This window comes from Callospermophilus lateralis, chromosome 5, assembly GCF_048772815.1.
Source record: "Callospermophilus lateralis isolate mCalLat2 chromosome 5, mCalLat2.hap1, whole genome shotgun sequence".
Taxonomy (NCBI): domain Eukaryota; kingdom Metazoa; phylum Chordata; class Mammalia; order Rodentia; family Sciuridae; genus Callospermophilus; species Callospermophilus lateralis.
In genome coordinates, this window is record NC_135309.1 from 127,750,788 (window position 1) to 127,774,626 (window position 23,839).

At 34.3% G+C, this 23,839-nt stretch overlaps 1 protein-coding gene across 1 annotated transcript in view; it reads right to left on the minus strand.

The window, feature by feature from the left end:
• Positions 1 to 23,839, minus strand: part of Parp8 (poly(ADP-ribose) polymerase family member 8) — a 173,275-nt gene that overhangs the window by 25,193 nt on the left and 124,243 nt on the right. Inside the window, exons 11-15 of the mRNA XM_076857302.2 lie at positions 17,569 to 17,635; positions 12,573 to 12,698; positions 11,503 to 12,067; positions 9,701 to 9,751; positions 9,500 to 9,595 (exon numbers count right to left, since the gene is read on the minus strand). Of these exons, the coding sequence (XP_076713417.1) occupies positions 9,500 to 9,595; positions 9,701 to 9,751; positions 11,503 to 12,067; positions 12,573 to 12,698; positions 17,569 to 17,635 (905 nt within the window). The remainder of the gene's footprint in view (positions 1 to 9,499; positions 9,596 to 9,700; positions 9,752 to 11,502; positions 12,068 to 12,572; positions 12,699 to 17,568; positions 17,636 to 23,839) is intronic.

A 23,839-nucleotide genomic window follows, 5' to 3' on the forward strand; every position in this document is an offset into this window, starting at 1 on the left:
GGCTTAGTCTTTTGCTTAGCTAGTGGGCAAGTATGGTGCCACTCCAAACATCTCTGTTGAGAATGAGCCTGTATGTGTGGCTTTACGGATAGAAGGGCTGAACAATCACAAACATTTCTGGTTGACTCTCTTCTAAAGAGAATGTTAGAGGAAAATGGAATTGATATATTTCCCTTGTCAGCCTTAAAAGTGCAGTCTGGTTCCTTTTCAGAAATATTGGGACCGTGGGAGGAAATTAATTTGAAAAAGGTCTCCAGACACAAGCTCTACACATTGCCATATATATATGGATATACATACAGCAGGCTTTTCCATTCCACTTCTTTCTGTAACTTAATCTTCTATTTTGCCAGTGTATGTACAGCTATGTGTGTATATTACAACCTCAATTTCTCCCAAGGACGTTAGGCTATTTCTTTTGTTCACTTCATGAGGCAAAGCACATAGTCTGATTGAAAGTAACAGCACTGATCATTCCTGATTATTTACTTTACCTCAAATGTATATTGATGTCTGAATATAACAAAAATATATACAAGCAAAAGTTCCAGGGAAATAAGAACCTTGAATATCATAAAGAGCTCCAGAAATTTATTCATGTACCAACTACCCAAAATTCACTGAGGGGGAAATGGTGACAAGAAAAGTTCTTCATTTTGAATAACACTTCTGTCAAAAAATCCATCTCTGTTTTTATGACTAAAATTCTTCAATCCTCAAAATGAATATCAAGGTAATGCTTATTTAGTGACATGAATAATGATTAGTTTCTTTTGAATATTGGACAATCAACTATACTTTGTGATCATCAAAATATATGTCTAAATATATATGTGTGCATGATAATACATGTGTATATAAATATGTACACACATACATTCCAGGGAATATAACAATAGAAACTTCAGTACCAAATTATTTCTTTTACTGAAATGTAATACATCACTATAGTAGACTTATAGTTAATTTTTTAAAAGTTAACACAAGGCGGAGGCTGTAGCTCAGAGGCATAGCACTTGCCTAGCATGTGTAATGCACTGGGTTTGATCCTTAGCACCACATAAAAATAAACAAAGGCATTCTGTCCATCTACAACTACAAAAAAAAAAAAAAAAAAAATTAAAAAAGAAGGCTGTGACAGTTACTCTTAAAAAAATAAAGTTAACACAAAAAAATTTCAAGGACATGGGGGAAATTTTAATAGACACAGTTGGTTTTACATATCTTTGTCATAACACATTATTGCCAATCCTGGGTATTCAAGAGTATTCTGACTTGGTCCCTTATGATTTTTAACAATTTCACTAAGACATCCCTATTCTTTACTTTTCAGGGCTTCCTATAATGCTTTCATCTGTTTAATCCCCTCAGAGACCTGTTTATGTTCTAACCTCTATAGCTCCAAATCACATAAACTTGCCAAGTGGTCCATTATTTGAAGTAATGAAGCTGCAATCTTATAATAAAATGATGACGTTATCACATTATGGACATTGCTGTTCTTTTTTGTATGTTTTTGTCTGAAAGTAGCACTCCTTCCCAGACTCAAATGTGTAAGGCTCGTTTCTTGTAATATCCTGTTACTATAAATTGGAAAGAGGTGATCAGGCAAAAATTAGGCATACTAGAAAACCTGCTGAAGGTAGAAGTATACATCACATTCTTATGAAAATAAATTTCTTTCCATCTTTTTAATATAGCCAACTACAGAGATAATAAAGTTGTCATTAATTTATTAACACACCAACACCACGATAAGTAAACCTGTCTTGAAATTTTAATTAGCAGTTCTATATGTTTTATTAACTTGGATTAGAAAGTTCAAGAAATATTCAAAAAGTAAGATGAAAATTACTTTATTTTTCTAGGAAATATTCCCATATTTATTTACTTTTTTTATAGTAGCAATCCTTTCTTGTTTATTCACATTTGAGAGTTCAAAATGTCAACACAAGATGGCACACGAAAAGAAAATTCTCAAATAACACTAGGTGATCAAGATTAGATGTCTGCTCCCAGAAGGGTCATCCTGTTTGAGGATGAAAAACTGAAACATTTTTCCTTAGTGAAACTTAAGTACTTACACTGTGGACAGGCCTTCTCTGCCTTGAAACGATTACACCAACCTTCATACCTCCACTGAAATTATTTACACAGAAAGCACCAGTCCTAATTCAAAACAGCATCATCACTAAATAACTATTACCAGGTAAGTGTAATGATGAGTTTTATTACAATACTTTGATACAAATTTATTTATGCCTACATGTAACCAAGTGTGTGTTATTATTTACTAATTCATTTTTTTTAGTTTACCATATATCTACTAGTTTGAATTTGTAAAGTATAATTTGCTATTAATGTATCATTATATTGTCTTGAAACAATTAATCCATATAATTTAGACAACAAAACCATGGCAAATCCCTCCACTGTCAACATAAACATAATATATTTACTACACAATATTCATTATGTATCATTTAAAAGCACAGGGAATTTTATATGTGTCCCTAAAATATAATTTATTTTAAAAGGTTTCTGTTAGGTATGTTTAAAAATCATGGTTTTGAACTACAAGTTTCTGGGCATGATTATTTAACTTCTGTTTCAGAATCTAAAATTATAAGTTCCACAAATTGTAGGGGAGAGAGGGTGTTAGTAGAATGCACTTTTTCATTCACTTTTTCAATTGAATCAGAGCAATTTAAATGCAGTAAAAAATGTTTCAAAAAGTTTCTTGAGCCCTAATGAATATTTCAGAATCTAACTGTACTTTAGAAAACCTGTATTGTCAAAGAATTTAAATTATCCTTTACTGAAGAGAAATGATGCAACTCTAGAGAATTTAGCTATGGATTTATGAATAGAGATAAATATAGTATCAGGAATGGTTTTCAAACATTTCTGCTATCGTCTTTTTGTTCAAACAGTATTTTGTGTAAGCTCAATATATAAAACACATAGAAGTGGAACCCTGTCTACTTGAAGCACATGTGTTTATCTGTTTTTCTAACTGTAAAGTGAGAAGAAAAATAACATCTAGCTGCCTGAGTTGATAAGAGGACCAAGTGAGATAAGGTATGTATAAAATCTCCTTGAGGCATAAAGAGCTGTTTAAGTGTTAATATAAGAAACTAGACAAGCCATCTCTGCAGCAGCTTTAACTCAATGCATACACAAAGATAAGTATTTCATAAAAGAATACTTTCTTTGAATTACATTTTGCAGCATTTTTGTATCCACAGTTTTTCAAAACTCAATTTACTGCTACAATCTTTCTTACAAAAAAAATCAATTTAAATATAAATTCCTGATTTAAAACTGGTGTTTATATAAAAGTTTAAGAACCACAAACCCATAAGCCTTGAACTCTCTGTATTTTTAGTATACTAGTCAACACTTTGATTTTTTTTTTTTTTTAAGTCAATAAACACATTCAGTGTGGGGAAAGGTTCACTGTCTACTAAGAGAGAGACACCACAGGGACCAAGGCAGATCCTCAGGAAGGCAAAGAGGCCTAACAGAGTCCCCATTTGTTTCATACAAAAAAAGATACTGTTTGAGCATTAAAATCAATGTCTGCTCAAAATTCAGTTAGGTATGTTTATAAATCATGTTTTTGAACTAAAAGTTTCTGGGTATGATTATTGAGCTTCTCTTTCAGAATCCGAAATTATAAGTTCCATAAATTGGAGAGGAGAGAGGGTGTTAGTAGGATGTGCTTTGTCATTCACTGTTCAAAAGTGAGACCTAAATACAAGAAGATCTACCTACTTCAAACTTAGAAGATAAAATGGGAATACTCTGGTATATCCCCTGCTCAGTTTCTCACAGGTTTTCATGGGCATGCCTCAAACTGTGACCAAATGATCACTGAGTGTTATTAACTTCATTTAGAAAATAAAAGCCTTAGTTATTAAGAGCAGTCTAAAGGCCAAAGCAAGGAAGATACACAAAAATATAGACTGTCAGGTTTCTCAAGTGACTTTGTTTCAGCAGGATTTCCATTCCTCAAGTGACAGACATACTCAAACATATTGCATACCCTGACATCACTTACAGAGCCCCTTGACAACAATTGAAAGAGGTTTTTGGTGTGCTTCAACAATTAGCTGACCACTAAATGAACAAAACGTGAAGGGCCAAACAAGACCATAAATAATTTGGAAAAAAAAATTACACAAGAAATTACAACAAAATAAATCCTTAGGACAGCAGAGATCTGATTCGAAAGTAGCTCTATTATCATATTCAAAATGTCGACTTTTTGATTTAAAAAAATGACAAATGCAAAGAAATAAGAAAGTAATATATAGGAAAAAGGCAATCAAGAGAAAGGGTAGGGCTGGAGTCATAGCTCAGTGGTAAAGTGCTTGCTTCGCATGTGTGAGGCACTAGATTTGATGCTCACCAATACATATAAATAAGTAAAGGTCCACTGACAACTAAAATATTTAAAAGAAGAGAGAGAGAAAGGGTAACAGAGAAAGCATAGATATTTAACTTACTATGCTAACACTTTATATTAGCTATTTATGAAAGGATCAAAGAGCTAAAGGAAACAAACAAAAAAAGAATTTATTAATTAATTTAGAAAAAAAAAAAAAAAGGAATGACAATATCCCCACAGAGTAGCAACACATAGAATTCACCAAAACACAACCACAAAGAAATTCTTGAGCTAGAGAGCACAGTAACTAAAATGAAGAGAAAGAAGAAAATTATGGAAAGACTTAAAAGCCAACCTAAGCAGGCAGAAAGAAGGATCATGTACTTGAAGGTAGGTCAGCTATTATAAACTAACAGCAATAAAAAAATCATTAAGAAAAGTAAATAAACCCTAAAAGACCTAATGGACACTACCACATCAAAATTACAGATTTGGGAGTCCCAGAAGGCAAGAGGAGGGAAAAGATGCAGAAAGAATATCTGAAGATACATGGTGTTACTTAAAATAAACAAACAAACAAACAAAACCTCAAATTAATGAAAAATGCCAAGAAATCCAAGGAACTCAAAATATGGTGAAATATGCTAAAAAACCAAAGACAAACAACAGATCCTAAAAGCAGTGAGAGAAGTAACTCAATACACATAAGGGATCCTCAATTTAACAAAATCAACTCTCACGAGAGATGGTCATCACCAGACGGCAGTAGGATGACAAATTCAAAGTGCTATAGAGAGGAGCACTTCAGATCTGCTCACAGTGCAGAGGACCCATCCACCAAGAATCTATGTCCAGCACAGTTATCATTCAAACAATTAGGAGAAATTAAAATATCCTCAGATCAAAATGGAGAGTGCATCATTGGAAGAGACTTCCCACGGGAAACAAACGGAGTTTTTTTATAGTTTGATTATTTCAGATATTTTCTTATAGTGATGGATAGAAAGCTAACTAACACAGAAATGACAAATCTTCATCATCAAGAATCAAGCAAAGAATACCACAAAAACTCCATCGATATCAAGAAGATAATAAGAGGGCTGGGGTTGTAGCTCAGTGGTAGAGGCTTGCCTAACATGTGTGAATTACTGGGTTCAATCCTCAGTACCATATTTTAAAAAAATAATAATTAATTAATTAAAGGTATTTTGTCCACCTACAACTAAAATATTTTTTTTAAAAAAAGAAGACAAATACTAGGGGAAAGGGAATAGAAAGGGTAGCAGAATAAAATAGACATTAGTATTGCTGTATTAAAAAAAAAAGAAGACAAATACTAAAAACAACTCTATTCACATAAATATGCTACCATATATTTAAAAGAATTAATACACATCTGACATATCTCAACCAGAAAAGAGACAAAAATATTACAAAAAAGTAAATAATGTAACAGTATACCAAATGAATACAGCTACAAACTGACTATAGCACCATATAAGAATCATATCACATGACCAACTAGGATTCAACCCAGAAATAAAAATTCTATAGAAATAAAAACAGAAACAAAAAGTCTCATACAATACATTAAGAAAAGCCAAACTCAACATGATCATGTCAAAAAATATGGGAAAAAATAACAATAACATAAAAAAAAACTTTCATGATTAAAAAACATTCAACCAAATAGGACTAGAAGGGGATTTCTTAATCTGATAAAGTACATCTAGGAAAAATCCACAACAGAGAGAGATTAAAAACTTTCTCCCTGAATCACAAGGACTTTCTGCGCTTTCCACTTCTAATCAGTCTGGTATTGAAGGTTCCAGCCAGGACAACTGGGTTAGCAGAAGTAATACAAAGAATCCTGATTGGAAAAGAAAAAGTTAAACTGTCTCTATTTTACAGATAAGATGATTATGTATAGAGAAACACTAAAGAATCCAAAAATAACTTACTAGAACTAATAAATAAGGTTCAGCAAACTTGCAGAATGCCAACTTAACATGCCAAAGTCACTTGTATCTCTCTATAGTAGCAAAAAAAAAAAAAAAAAAATACAAAAAGAAAATAAGATAATTCTATTTACAGTAATATAAAAATACTTATTTTTAAACTTATCTAACAGTGCAATAGAATACTGAAATACTACAAAATAGCACTGAAAGAAATTTTGAATTACCTGAATAAATGGAAAGACATCCTGAGGTAATGGATTGGATAGCTTAATTTAAGACTGTGCCTTAATTCACTCAAACTGTTTATTAATAAAACATTTTATATTGAGTAGCAAATATTTATTTATTGTGGTTTTGAATGCTGGAAAATCCAAAATCAAGGTGTGAGCAGATTCAGTGTCTGATGAGAGCCGACTTCCTGGTTCACCCTAAGACCACTGACAGAGCTTGCTGTGTCCTCATATGGTATGGGGATATGGGTTCTATGTGCTTTCTTTTATAAAAGGACTAATCCTATTGATGGAGGATCCACCCTCATGACGTAATCACCTCCCAAGGATCCCACCTCCTAATACAATATCACATGACTGCTAGGATTTCAATATACAAACTATGAGAGTACATAAGCATTCAGTTTACAATCAAATTAATCTAGGAATCCAGTGCAAATCTATAAAAATTCTAACTGCCTTTACTATCAGAAAAAGACGAGTTGACCACACAATTGGTAAGAAAATGCAAAGGTCCTCAAACAGTCAAAACAATCCTGTTAAAGGAGATCATAAAGAATTCATACTTCTGGATTTCAATATTACTACAAAGCTACATTAATCAAGACAGAGTAGTACAGTCTTAGATATAAAGACCAGTGAAAACATAATCGAGGGAGACCCTCAATGTTATACAAAATTACATATAAGAGGTTGTGAGGGGAAGGGGAAAATAAACAAGGAGGGAAATGAATTACAGTAGATGGGGTAGAGAGAGAATTCTGGAGGGGAGGGGAGGGGGGATAGTAGAGGATAGGAAAGGTAGCAGAATACAACAGTTACTAATAGGGCATTATGTAAAAATGTGGATGTGTAACCGATGTGATTCTGCAATCTGTATTTGGGGTAAAAATGGGAGTTCATAATCCACTTGAATCTAATGTATGAAATATGATATGTCTAGAGATTTGTAATATTTTGAACAACCAATAAAAAAAATTGTAAAAAAAAAAAAAAAAAAAAAAAAAAAAACAATCGAGAATCCAGAAATAAACCAGTACAGCTAAGTTCAAATATTTTCAACAAGGGTGCCAAGATCATTCAGTACAGAAGCAGTCTCTTCAACAAAGAGGAAAAGGAACATTTGGTTATCTACCTGCAAGAATGAATCTGAACCCCAACCTCACACTACATACTGAAAATTAACTCAAAAATGATCAGTGACTTATACATACAAACCTTAGAAAAAAATATTAACTTGAAATCCTGTGACTTTGAGCTGTGCAATGGTTCCTTAGACATACTATTAGAAACCCATATAACTAAAGAAAAACTGTGATACATTAGACACTATCAAAATATAAAAATCTTCTGTTAAAAGACACTACCAAGAAAATGAAAGGATAGCCCATGAAGCATGAGAAAATATTTTCAAATCATATACATGATAAAGATCTAACAATAAAAATTTAGAATTCAGAATATATAAAGAACTCAGCACTCACCAATAAGAATAAAAATAATCCAATTTAAAAATGGGAAAAAGAATTTGAATACACATTTCTCTATAAAGTCATACAAATGGTCGCTAAGCACAAGAAAAAATCATTAGTTCTTAGAGAAGTGCTTGTCAAAACTACAATGAACTACTGCTTTACACCATTAAGATGACTATGATTTTTTAAAAAGAGAATAACCAAAAGTGGAGAAACTGAAATGTCATACATTGCTAGTGGGAATATAAAATGATACAGCTTATTCATTCCACAAACGTTAAACAAGCCCAGGTGGTAGTGCATATCTGTAATTCCAGCTACTAGGTGCACTGAGGAAGGAGGATCACAGGTTCAAGACCAGTCTGGGCAAGTTAGGAAGACCCTGTCTCAAAATAAAAATGGCTGGGGATACAGCTTACCGCTAGAGTGCTTGCCTACCATGTGCAAACCTGAGTTTCAGCTGAAATACCCCCCAACACACACACATTAAATACAATTTAACATGTCTCAGCAATTCCATCAACTGATGAATGAATAATCAAATATGGTATATCCATAATGGAATATTCTGCCATAAAAAGGAGTGAAGTGTACTGAGGCATGCTACAAGAATGAAAAGTGAAATCATGATACTAAGTGAAAGAAGCCCAAGATGAAAGGTCACATATTGTATGACTACATTTATACCAAATATCAAGAAGTAACAAAAAGTAGATTAGTAGCTGCCACGGAATGAGGGTAGAGAATGACAGCTAATAGTTATGGTAAAGAAATGTCCAGGAATTGGTATTGATTGTTGCACAACATCATGAATACATTTAAAACCACTTAATTGTATACTTCAGTGATTTAAATGTTATATGAAGTTTATCAGAAAAAACTGGAAAAAAAATTTTTAAACTGAACACTTCTCCCCAAAAATGCACGTATGTACAGTGACCATTACTACCATGTTCCCTTGATAACGCCCCAAATGCGTCAATTTGGCAATTTTTGGAAATCTTTCTTTTGATTCTCCTACTGCTACTGTGTACCTATCCTAACCAACATAGGGCATACAGTCTCCTCCTTAGAGTAAACATCTTAAATTGTAGAATTTTTAATAATTACTGTATAAGTATACTTGTTATTTGACCTTATAAACAGTATTTATTAAGTCTACAATATCTAACACTTAACATCAGCATAGATATAAGTACAAATGGACAGACAGATAAAAGACACATAAGAAACATTTTCCCAATACCAAACTACTTGCTCTTCCACAGACTCCCTTCAGAAATAATACTAATCATTTTTGTAAATTATACCATTCAGTATGTTAACTAATTTGCTCAAGAGAATATTTAACTTAAGGTACATTACTTATTTATTTTTACATTTTAACATTTTTCATTTATATTCTAGGCCAATACTGATACTCTACCAGCAAGAACTTACCCTAAGCATGGGGCCATTTTGAAACACATGTGGCTCATCACAAACCACACAGTACTCATTCAATACAGGGATCCGTTGTTCAGCAAACTCAATTGTCTGAATAAAACAACAGAAAGAAATAATTCAGCAGTGTTCATAAATGTTTTGAAAGCCCAGTAAGGACTAAAATATTTCCAAAACAGATAGAGTCTTGACTCATACCTGCACTAGGAAGCCACGGTCTCGTATTGGAATGCATTTTGCACCATTTGGCTATAAAAAACAAAGTAAAAGAACCAAGTAATTTTTTAATTGGGAAAATGCATGAATTATAGCCTTTTACCTTTTAGCTTTCTTTTAATACAGAAGTGATCTTTAGAAGATCACATGAAATACTGTCATTGATTATGCACTCAAGATTTCATAAATTCTTTGTTCTATTATAATATCCTTTCTGCCATTACTACCTGCAATCTTTCCCTAAACTAAATAGTAGCATTAATTTTTGATCTTCTACTAAAAATGACTGGCATGTTTGCATGATCAAAAATCCTTTGCTGAGCCAGGATTGTGGCTCAGTGGTACAGCACTTGCCCAGCATACATGAGGCACTGGTTTGATCCTTGGTACCACATTAAAACAAACAAAATAAAGGTATTAGGGCCATCTACAACTACAAAAAATATTAAAAAAAAAAAAAAAAAAAAAAAACATTGCCTCAGGGGCTGGGGATATACCTCAGTCAGTAGAGTGCTTGCCTCGCATGTACAAGGCCATGGGTTTAATCCCCAGCACCACCCACACACAAAAAAAATTGTCTCTATTACTTTTCAGCAAAAGCTCATAGCTCCTAATTAGGACATTTCAATCTTATTTTATAATCAGATACAATTATTCCTCTAAGGAAATATTAAAGAGCTATTGAATATGGCACATCACTAAACTATACACACAGCCATATAGAAGAACATTTATACATTTCTTTCACAGAATATCTGAAATTATCTTTCTTGGAAAAACTGCCATGGGAAATATTTAGCTATGTAATTATTCAACATCACTTTCTCCAGGTTGTCAAAACTTATATTTGAATAGAAATGAGCTTTTAGGATGTTCACAGAAAATTATCAACATACACAAATTTATAACTTTACAGAATAATTTATAGTTTGATTTTAGAACTAAGTCTACAGAAGAGTAACTTTCTGAAAATAGTATCTTATTTTTATCAACTTCCTTTATGGCTAGATGTATTCATATTATTGGTCATAGCTAAACATGCATCTCCCAACACATGTGTGAACATTATCTAGAAAAAGCAAACAAAAAGTTTTTAACTGACTATTTTGAGAATGTAAATAATATAGTCTAATTTTTTATCGGAAATGAGCTTTAATGGTCATTATTTATGAGGTAAATTTTGTTTAAAGCACCACTCAAAGAAATTAAATTATTACTATAGTCATCTCCTGGCTCCAGGACCACCAGAAGAGTTTTAATATAATGTGAACATTAAGATCATCTTCAAGAGAGGCGCTGGGATATATACTTGTCCATGTTCCTTCTCACTATCAGTGGCATCCTTCATGTGCAAAAGTTCCCATCTTAACTGAAAGAAGATTATTCTTAATCTAATTATACGACAAATATAGTGTTTCACATGGAAAAAGGCAGAGATCAAATAAACATACTTAATAAAACACTCAAATTATAGGCTTTCTTAAAAGGAAACGTTTCAGGAATTCAACTGACTTCCTTTTAGTAGCATTCATTAGTATGGCAGGAATTTGAAATGGACCTTAAATCAATAACTACATTGCTTTTTTTCAGAATTAAAACTAACTTTTCAGATACCAGCTGTAAATGTCTGGTGCAAGAACAACATCCAAATAGAAAAGAAGATAGCAAACTTTTAAAATAAAATCCACCATTCTCAGTTCTTCCCTCCACCAGATGTTATGGAGGAAAAATTCCACTGCCCCTTACATAACAGTTAAGAACTAAAGATGAAAATATTTACGCACAGCAGGCTGGGAAGATGAAGATGAAGATGGTGTTAAGATACCAATAAGCCCTGAGGTAAGAGAGAGCCTCCTGCCCTCTGCATTAGGTTCCTTGAAAAGCTCAGTTTTGGATGACTTGGGGACGCTGGAGTAAGACTTGCTGAGCAATTTGTGGTTTTTCAGTCCATACAGCTCTTCCATTCGGAGATTGCTGGAGTAAGACCTACTTAACAGTTTGTGGGGCTTCAAGTTGGTGTTGTGCTCACATCGTGGGTCTCCAGAACAAGATCGAGTCAATAATTTATGGGACTTTAGAGTGAGGCAGTCCTCTTGCTTCACAGCTGCAGTGCAGGGACGGTTCAAGAGTTTGTGCGATTTAATTGTTGTCATCGCCTGCTCAGCCCTGGGGTCGCTGGACAGGGAGCGACCAAAGGTCCTGTGGGACTTTGCAGCACACACGTCCTCAGCCTTGACTGTGCTGGAACAAGTCCTCCGCAGCAGTTTGTGTGTTTTGGAGATTCCATCTTGCTCAGATTTCAGTTTGGATTTGCTTTTGCCACAACCAGGGGGAGGATAACTTGGCGACCTTTGAAATGAAACAACAATTAATACAGGGAAACTCATGGGTTCAAGGGACCATGGAGAGAGAAATCTTGCCATGCTCAAACTGCACCCCACTGTTGTGCATAGTTACCACCTCATTTAAGTATAGCCTACCCATTTAAAAATCACATAAAGATACCTGTGGGTGATCACAGGAAATAAATCACATTTTTCCTGAAAAGCTAAAGAAGATCCTACAATTTTTCTCCTTCCTACCTACTCCAAAGTCCAATAGGGAAAATTTGGATAAGGAGTTATGTGATTAGGAAACAAAAAAATTAAGTTTAATCAACATAAAATAAAACTCTAAACACATATGTGAATATCTAAGCATTCTATGAAACAGGTGTAACGTAGACATTTCTTTGAACTCATAAAGAAAATAAACAGATGCCAAGATGACAAAAAGAATGCTTTAAACTGAAAAACAACTGACTATCACAAGCTCATTATCTAACAAGGCAACAACAAAGATACCTATTACCAACCTGCGCAAGGTAGAAAATAAATGCAGGGGAGACTTCACTTTCTTCTCTGATAGCTTTTTATTGTGTAGGCAATTGGACTTTTCTTTGCTCTGTTTCCACTGCTGTGTAACAAATGTCTGCATGATTCTGTCAATTAAAAGATAATTTTGTTATCACAATTCTGAGATACTTTAAATTCATATTCTATAGTTATTGAGAAGATGATGATCAAAGGAAAAGCATTCAGTAATCAATAGGTGCTAATTAGAATCATATAAGATTTCTCATATATATGAAAGAATTATATAGCAAATTACCAGGATGATACTGTGACTATACCATAATAATTGACAATAATTATTCATTATTAAAACAATTAAATTATATTATTGTTATGATTCAACAATCCAAATGACTGATTGGCTGATGAAAGAATAAAAAAAAATGGGAACAGTCTTCAGGATCAGCAACTTTAGCTTAAGTGGAAAAAAAATCTGATTAAGTAAAGCCAATTTCTTTTACTTTATTTCCTTCTTTAATTTTCTTCAAGGAAATGAAAACACACATGGAATTATTCTGGGTCCTCAAGTAGTATAAGTGGTGAGAAAAAGAGTAAAACTGCAAGGAATGATAACTTAATGGCAAATTCGCAGAAAATTTGCCTTTAGAGTTCAAGAAAAAGGGGAAATTTTATTCTACACTTCAAGTTTTTTCCACCCAAAATTTCAGCAGGACTTAAGGGTAATAGCATCATTAGGATCATTTCTCCCTATAAAGAACAAAAACTCTCCAGCGACAATAGCCTTTGTACCAAGCAGATGTAGATTCTTTTCCTCCTATAAAATAATCCCTGTCCTTATTCACCATTCTGTAAGAATGCCAGGAAGTACTTCCTAACAAAACTAAACAGGATAAAATGGCAAAAATTTTCTTATTTTCATGTTACTTTAGCATGATGAAGGGGGACTCTAAGACCTAAAATCAGAATTCTTTTTTTTTTTTTTTAATTTGATGCACGTCGGGAATTCAAATTCCTAGTTTTTCTGGGATGCAACAGAAATGAACTGTTTGCTAGAAGTCACTTAACGACAGAGATATACAAAAAGTATATCTACAAACCCGTTTGGCATAATAACCACCTTCTCACATAGAGAACCACTAAAAGATCTAAGTATCCACACCTGAGTCTGGGTTTACTAATGTGCTGGCACCAAGAATTTCTACAGTCGACACGTGCTGATGATAAAAGAGAAAAACCATTTCAAGGTAAAGCATACATTTGAATCAGGTGACAAGCAATGTTATTGAAGCCAGAATTAGACAGGCAGTCAGTGTAGATAGGTACATTGAGTCAGGACGGATCTAGGAGGACAATTTTGAGCAAGTCTGGGAAGTTGAAGACTGTCCCCTGAGAGATTTTAACAAGAACTGCCCCTGTTCCAACCTATTGCCAAGGTAACCTGTCCCAAGAATTTCCCTTCCCTACAGGGAACCATAAGGTTGTTAATGTGTCCTTGTCTACTCCATCCTGTCCTTCCCCCTTCAGCCCACCTATTTCTCACCTTTTGGCCACCCCACCATGCAGTTCCTGGTCCTAGTCACATATACAGAAAGAAGAAAGAGGAGGGGGGAAAGCAGGAGAACAAAGGAAGCCTAGGACATATAAAAAGGGCAGAACACCTCGTTTCTGGGGATACCATGTTACCAGCTGTGGCCCCCTTCTCTCTCGTGGGAGAAGTCTGTGTTACCCCTTTTTAAATAAACCCTGCTTCATATGCTTGCCTTGGCGTGCGTCTCTAATGTTCAAACTTCAACATGTGGGGAAGCAGGACTCGTCACTGGTAAACAGTGGTAACATTATGACCAGCTTTGGGAACATGGGTCCCAGGAAAAAAGTCAGTACACTTGGGCAACATCATGCTGAAGTCAAAAAAAAATCTGTGTTTAAGAGCAGTCAGTACTATCCTCATGAGAGGTGAATTTCAACAAAGCAATATCCATCATATTAAATTAACAGCATGAATTTAAACGTTGAATATGTGGCTTTGATTGGCATTTAAGTTGAAAACTCAGTTAAGGAAACTTAAACTGGTGTCAGACTAAACATGATTTATAATATCAAATTTTCAACCTAAAATCAATCTTTAAAAAATAAAGCAAATTTATCAAATAATCATTTCAATGGGAACATTAATAAAACCTAGTACCTATTCTACCAGGTTGTTAAAAGTTGTATTATGGGGGCTGGGGATGTGGCTCAAGCGGTAACGCATTCGCCTGGCATGCACGGGGCGCTGGGTTCGCTCCTCAGCACCACATAAAAATAAAGATGTTGTGTCCACTGAAAAATAAATATTAAAAAATTCTCTCTCTCTTTAAAAAAAAAAAAAAGTTGTATTATATCCACAACTTCTTTTTCTGAGCCCATCTGATGTACTCGGAAGTTATGAAGGGGAGAAAGTAATTTATTCCTGGACCTCTGGGCTTTTATAATTCTTATTTTTGGTCACCTCCATTTTACTTTTAACAAAAAGTAAAGTTCTTTTGTATTAGAAAAGCACATTAGAGAAAAGCAGGTAAAATAGAATAGCATAAAAACAAGGGAGGGAATTTGATGAGGAGAAAAATCACAGAAAGAGAAAAAAAACTGTGCCAAAGTGTATGGCACCTCCCCATGTGGGGCAGGTTCCACGAACCCTCCAAGACACGTGGAACATAGACTCAATAGCAGAAAACAAAATCCAACTGATCCAACAAAACCAATGGGACTGGAAAATCATACCTAATCCTAGAGTAGAAAACTGAGAATGTCTCCTGTGAGTCCTTATAAGAGAATACTGCATAATATAATATGCTGAACATTCATTGTAAATTGACTTTAGTTTCAGAGACGCAGACTTCTAAACATTAAGGATTTGCTATCTAATTCTATACTTGTACACATTTAAACTCAGCAATGGGGAATTACAAGAGCTTCCCCCAGGCCCATTTAAATATGGTCTATACAGACAAAGGAAAACTATTCTGTCTTTTAAAAAATATAATAACATCATGTCAATTGCAACATCTTTCATAAAACTGGAGATCATTATATGAAGTGAAATAAGACAGGCATAGAAAGACAAATACTATGTGATGTCACAAACAGGTAGAGTCTAAAACTGTTGATCTCAGAGATTCTGAGAGCAGATGGTGGTTCGCAGAGGTTAGGAGAGTTGGAAAGTAGGGATGGGTAGGGTTGGTCAACAGCTCTAAGTTAGAATTAAGTAAGAATAAGAAGTTCTAGTGCGCAACTGTGCAACAGACTACAAACAACATTTGTGTATTATATATTTCAAAAAGTCTACAAGAGGGGCTGGAGTTATGGCTCAGTGGTAGAATGTTTGCCTAGCATGTGTGAGGTCCTGGGTTCAATCCTCAGCACTGTATATAAATAAATAAGTAAGTCCATTGACAACTAAAAATATATATATTAAAAAAAATCTACATAAAAAAATTGTGAGTTTTGCCATTAAGACATAACTGTTTCAGAGAGATATATTTAAATATTATATAATGTATACATATATCAAAATATCACATACTCTATTAATATGTATAATTTTCATGTTTACACATGTTTATAAAGGTAATTAAAAATCATTCTAGAAAAATGCAAATGCATTGTGAAGTATTTAGATTTAACCATCATAATGTGTACATTTACTTCATATTGTAAATAAACAGTGTTACCTGTCAACTTTTTAAAAATTGAAAGTTAATAAATACAATAAAAAGGCCCTCAGTTCAACATGGGTATTTCACGTCCTCTTAAGAAAGGCTGGCTCATCAAGACTGTCTGAGGAAGAAGCCACATTTTCCCCTGTAGAAGTTCAACAAAGGGGAGCACATGGACCATAGCAAGCAAAAGCATAAACTGACAGGCCCCCAGGCCTCTGCCTCAGCTCATACCAATAATCAGTCCACTTTAGGAAGAACTGAAGACCAGTTCTTGTGTCTGTTAATTTACAACTATGGTTCTGCTCAAAGATATAACTCTTTCTGTTGCCCTTGTTTTGGGCTGCATCAGTTTTTGTTGTTGTTGTTTTAAGAGTTTTATTTTAAAAATTAGACATAAAAATCAGAAAACAAAAAGAAATTAGGGTTAAACAATGAAAAAATTATCATTAAGCCTCAATGAGATTTTATGAGGTCAAACACAAGAGCTTCACTCAACTTTTCCTGGTGCTCAAAACCTACTCCCATTTATTTCTACTTCAGATCTGTGTCAAAATCTTAGTGACTATCTAAATGGAAGGGTATGTGTACTAATAAGAACATATTCAAGAATGTCTATGCAAATTAACTACATGCATTTTATATTATTGAATAACCAAATTAATTTATAAAATATAAACTGTCACTGTACTAGTCAAGATTCAACTGGGAAATAAAGAGCTTAGTTTCAAAAGGAATGTTTCACAGCTATAGGTAAGGGAGAGGATTAGGAAAGGATTAGTACAGTATCCCAGGGCCAGAGACTGCTTTTCTATTACCTCTCCAAGTCCCAAGAAGATGGCAGTGAAAACAACCAACAGACCTGGTAAGGGACAGTCAGGCAAATGCTGCATCCTGGAGCCAAACAGGAAGCTGCTGTTGAAAGACTAGTCAGCTCAAGGTGACTGCCTGGGAAAGAAACCAGGGCAGTAAACATTCCCATCTTAGGCTCCTTGCTCCCTTTGTTGGTGAGGTTAAAGACACCACCAGACTCTGTGTCTACATGGGCCAGTCTGCGTGGTTATAAACTGCAGGATACTGGAAGGAACATAGTGGATCTGGGCTGGTAAAGAGATAGGCCTGGACTGACTGACAGAGAGCTCTGCTAACAAAACTATGGAAGCAGCACTTAGCATCAGGATGATTTCCTCTCCTAAGGCAATCACTTCAAACAGATCTTACTTAATAAGGCGCTGAAAATGAACAACATGAGAATTCTCTTGAATAGAAATTCCTTTTTATTATTCTTTTGCAGACTTACTTTTTTAGTTGATGTCCCAATCCAAATCGCTCTTTTGTGGAAATCTGAAAGACATCAACAGTGGGCACTAGAAAGAAAAAAAAAAAAAGATTACAATCAAGTACTGAATTAAAACTCAATCATCAGCCAGGATATGCATGCACATACATGAAGGTAAAAATAGTGTGCATGCAGTTCTATATATTGCTATTTACATTATGTATATGTGTGCATATATATATGTGTTTGTGTACATGCACATGAGATCATTTTGGACCATTATTAATATAAATGTACATGGATGTAAATCATGTGCAACTATGAAAAATAATCTCTAAAACAATAGCTTAAGTAGAAACATAGAAAAGTTAGTGTACAAATTGGTAAGTGGAAGAGACACATCGTTTGCATAGACATACAATATACTTTTAGAAAAAAACAATGAGAAGAGGCCAAAGCATGAGACTTATTTTTTACTATATAGCGTCTCATATGATTCATATTTATATATTTCTTTATAAATAGCTATTTCTTGAAATTAGCAACTCCACTCAAAAAAAGTTCTCAACGATTATTATTCACTGGTTTTGAGTATTTATCAGGTGCCCATTGTATCAGTAACAATAGATGAAAGAATAAAAGAGTGTTCATGTATCCTGCCCTGGGAAAGCCTGCAATGCAGTAGGGGGAGGAGACAGACAAAAAATGCATAAGAAAACAGACACAACTGGAGATCTGCATAGAGACAGGAATGGACAAGTCACATTTTAGGAGATGGAGGCAGAGGACTATGGATAGAGATCTCTATGGGATCTCTTAATCAAAGGGCAAAAGAAGTAGAAAAACGGCTCAAGAACTTACTGCAGAAACAAGAGCTATGGTGGCTTGGATCAGTGCAGAGGATGAACACTTTGGATTCATACTTTCTAGGACAGATTTCACTGGGTTAGATCTTAGATGTGGGAAACAGAGGAGTCAGTGGCAAAACCAAAGATTCTGAGCAGGATGAAATTTAGGAATTCCTGGTATATGAAAAACTGCAGGTGGAACAAATTTCAAGAGGTGATAAATTTGGTTATTTGATCTTAAACATTTTAAGTTTGAGATGCTTTTTACACTCAAGTGGAAACAAAGGCAACTGGACAGTAAAGGCCAGCATTTAGGCACTCTTTTGAATGAAATATACTAAAAAAAAAACAAAAAAACTCAAAATAGCCAGAGTATAAAGGTAATTAAAGACAGGATGCTAGAGGAGAAGCTACTCATTGAATTTAGATGGAGATAAGTCTGAGGAACAATCTCTGCATCCAGGAGCATGCAGAGACCCAGCAAAAAAAGCTGCAGAGGAAGGGACATTAGAATAGAAAACTCCAGAGTGCTGCTGCTCTGAACACAAATTCACAAAGGCCTGTCAGGGACGGGGTGAGCAACCATTAACAAATGCTACTCAATTACAACGAAGACTTAAAACTGGGATGGGGCCATTTAGCAATACTGAAGTCTCTGGATACAGTGACAAGAGCAGCATTTCTAAAATGGTGGTAACAAAAAATGTCATCTGATTGGAGTTGAGGGAAGAAAAAAGACATGGAAATGAAGTTACCTAACAGAGACAACTAATGATGAAACTATAACAGCCAAGAGAAACAGCAGTAGGGAACCAACTGAAGAAGGATTTCAGTGCAAGTGGGTTCTGTTTTAAGGTGAAATAAATTTGTTTGACAGTAGGAATCTTCTAGGTGAAAAAAGATATGAGTAGCACAGGAAACAAAATGAGAATTGCTGGAATGGTGCCTTGGGTAGGTATAAGGGGATGGAGCCAGTACACAAACAAAAGGATGACATGAAATGGGTGCTCCAACAGTGCCAATCACTGTAAGGGTTGGGACAGGGATTAAAAAAAAAAAAAAAAAAAATCACACTGAAATCAAAATGGCATCTGCAAAATGCCTCGCTCCCTGTGCTGGCCAGTACTCTGCGGTGCAAACACAGCATTAATCAGAGAAAATGTCGTCTCAGTATTACCAAGCAATCAGTTTCTTTCCTAAGAATAGTCTAAATCTTATACAAGGTGTGGTGAATAAAGTAGACATCATTCCAAACCACTGCTCCAAATGCAGGGTTATTGAAATTCAAAACTCTAATCCAATTGAAAATTCACAAAATATGACCACATTGTACTCTCCCTATAAATTTTAAGAAGACACAATCTTTTCACAGAAAGAAAAACTGAGAAAAGAAGGAAGGGAAACTAACTTGAAAAGGGTAGGAAACTCTAAAACATGCTAGAAGCACTCAAACTGTCACTGGAGAAAATTGTTTGAGATAGAAAAGGGATAATAACAGACACAAGTATTTTATCCAGAATAGATTAATTATTCTAACAAATTAGTAATATAGACAATAAAATTTAATCATAATATGCATGACAGACTAGAAAATAAGTATCACTATTTGGTCAAAATGGTAAAATTTTCTGGGACATATATTACTCAGTAAGAATAAAATATTATGCCAGGTGTGGTGGTGCATGCCTATAATACCAGCAGCTTGGGAGGCCGAGACAGGAGGATGAGGGTTCAAAGCCAACCTCAGCAAAAGCAAGGCACCAAGCACCTCAGTGAGACCTTGTCTCTAAATAAAATACAAAATAGGGCTGGGGGTGTGGCTCAGTGATTGAGTGCCTGAGTTCAATCCCTGGTACCCTTTCCCCCAAAATTTGAAGACCAAGTAATAAAACGCATATTGCTAGTAAAATTAATGCAATTAACTATAATTAACTACATTAGAGAAAGACAAGAATGTAAAAGAAAACTGGACACTATCTTTGTTTTTGTATACTTAAAAAGATAATTTTAACAATCTTTTTTAAAATTAAGAGTTACCTAAAAACCAATAATGATAACTGGGAAATACACTGGACTAAAGAAAGTCTGGTTAGGAAAACAAGTACTAGGGAACAAACTTTGAAAATGAATGACCTAAGCAGTCCCTTCCTAAACATACAGGACAGTACTAATATATAAAACTAGAAACGACAACAAACATTTCTGGGAGGAATAAAACTTTGAAACTTTAGAAATGTTTATTCTTCTCAAATTTATTTATGAGTTTACCTCAAATACAATCAAAGTTTCCACAGGGTTCATTTAGGTGGCAACAAAATAAAAACTTGACAGAATGTATTGAAAATAAATTTTCACATTTAAAAAAAAAAAAAAGTTAAAGTTAAAGCAGGCTTATCCTTTAGACCCGAAACTGGACTTAACACATCAGCAATTCTGAAATATACACACATACATTTATAGATATATATTGTATCATAAAAATCATAACAAATCATGTCTTTGCTTAAAGTATATTTCCCTATAAATAATAAAAAACATTTATTTCAAAGAGGAAAAAGACATGCATTTCTCCAATTCTCATCTTTGTCTTTCACGTATATTGTCTTATTAGCCCTAACCATGTACTATAGTTCAAATCAATTCTATTCATACACACATTTCCAAAATGCAGGAATAAGTGATTTTCAAAAACAACTGTTAAGGTCAATCTGGATCTTGGATTAGTCACACGTGTTTTACAAGTTTATTTTACTATAAATGCTAATACCTTCAAAGGCACATTGCAAAACAGTCCTTTTTATTTGCTTACAATAATCAAAATTATAAACTATGATAAAACCTAACTATTTCTTCTGGAGTAATAAATTATATGTTCCTTTTCAGTAACATTATCTGTAAATGTACTCCTATATTACGCATTACTGCCCATTTTTAATCATGCCTTTTCCCTCAAATTATCAACAAGTAAAAAAAAATAACCTTTTAAGGTATTTACTAGTGAGATGGATGTAAGTAAATACTGACGAACAAGCTCCAATTTAACTAGTGCATAAAAAAAGAAAAAGTGGAGAAAACCACCAAAAAAGACCATAAATTTGTAATAATTCCATTCCATGCATGAAACTGCCAACAAATTTCACTACAAAGAGAGCAGATGGAACCAATCTTCAAGAACATTAAATGGCTGGTCCTAAACTCCCTACACCATAGAAGAGGAAGTTAATGGCAAAGGAGACTGAATCATGCAGCTGGAGTCATGGCTCAGTGGTGGAACGCTTGCCTAGCATGTATAAAGCCCTGGGTTTGATCCTCAGCCCCGCATATAAATACATCCAATAAGGGTTCATCTACAATTTTAAAAAATAGTTTAAAAGAAGAAAAAAAAACATTAAAAAAAGACTGAATCATGTAAAAAAAAATTAACTTGGTGAAGTAAAAATAGACTGCAGGAAAACTTATGAAGTACTCAGACAAAAAGGGTGAAGAAATGAAAGAAATGATAAACAACATGGACGTCCAAGATATTAGAACCAATCTACATTGTAAGGAGTATCTGCCATAGACATGCTGGGACGCGCTGGCACTCAGTAAGTTGGTGGCCATAAGAAACAGCAGCCATTGAACTGCTTGCAATTGATAAAGAGGTGTAAGGGGCACTAGCCATACACATGCTTAGCAATGACTGGTTACAATCTGTAGGGAGCACAGCTCCATGGACATGAACAAAGAAAATCACCTCACTGGACATAACCAATGAACACTGACTTTCACTGGGTGTAACAAATCACCAACATACAACACCAACTTGGAATTGTATTTAAATTGCTTGTCCTGCCACATTGAAGAGTTTTCTCCAAGGACATCAGTGAGACTGGCTGCCTTGCTGTCTGTTCCTAACTGACTCCACTATTCCCTGACATCCAGCCATTGGATGGAGAGAAACACCAGAGAAGGACTATGTCTGCTCTTTGGCTAAGAAAAGTCACGCGGCATCAGAGGTTTTGGGGGGCTCCTGTTTGCCCTAGAATTGTTTATCTGTTTATAGTGTTAATTAGTGTGCATTGAATGCTAGTTGGGGTGCTCCCACACACCCAACACTTTTTGCATTAATTGTTTATATTTGATGATTGTGTGATCAAATATAGACTTGCATTTAAAGATAATCCACCTCTGAGTAATTATTAATAGCACTACTTGCAACATACATATGTTAGGACTAGCAAATAAAGAAGGAACAATAAATAATTACAAAAAAAAAAAGTTTTTTTGAAATGAATTAAGACTTATGCATGCCATGCAAAAATAAATATGTATGAGATAAAAGCAAGAAAAAAAGAAAATAGTCCAAATACAAATGAAAACATGAACCATAGAAGTTTCTAAAGTATTTTTCCCCTTTTTGGGAGGAACCACAAATTATACTTGGTAAAGTTCGTCTCACAAAACAAAAATGTCAGGCATGAAAAAACAAACTCTCAGGTTTCCTTAATTTACAAATTGCTCAATATATAAGTAAATCAGGATATAAAAAAAGGATGGCTATTTTATGATACTAAAAAAGTAGTGTTAAACAATCAAAACAATTAAATATAAATTCAAGTGATTGCTAAAATGCTTGTAAAACTATGGAAGTGTTAAAAAAAAAGCCTTTAAAGTGATATTGTGAAGTAAAACCTCTAAAATTCAAGATTATGTAAATAAAATAAATGGTAAAGTTACATAAAAGTGACATTTTCATTGTATACAGATGGGGTTTACGTGAGTAGAGATTGACTGGATTTCATTTATAATTCTAAATGGAAGATAAAACGTTGAGACAAGACAACTTTTTTTAATAGCAATTCTTTTTTAAATTATTTTATTTATTTATTTTTATGCAGTGCTAAGGATTGAACCCAGTGTTTCACACATGCTAGACAACTGCTCTGCCATTGAGCTACAGCCCTAGACCCCAACATGAAAGATTTTAACCACCATGAAAGTAAAATGGGCACATCGTAAATCACTAAAGTGCCACATGGCGAAAAATATGTAGAAACATCCAAAATCCAAATACCAGCCAGGCAGAGTGGCATATGCCTGCAATCCCAGCAACTCAGGAGGCCGAGGCAGGAGGACTGTGAGTTCAAAGTCAGCCTCAGCAACTTAGCAAGGCCTTATGCAACTCAGAAAGATCCTGTTTCTAAATAAAATATAATGGGCTTGAGAATGTGGCTCAATGGTTAAGCACCCACGGGATCAATCCCCAGTACCAAAAAAAAAAAGAAAAATAAGGAAAAAAAAAAAAAAAACAACTTTATGCGTATTTAGGCTGAAATATTGTGTGGACACTACAACTCAGGTGTTTATATTACATGACTTGGGAACATGACATAACATTAAGGTGCATGGCTGTTAACAAGAATAAGCAATACATGCACAGAGGGGAAAACAACACCAATTAT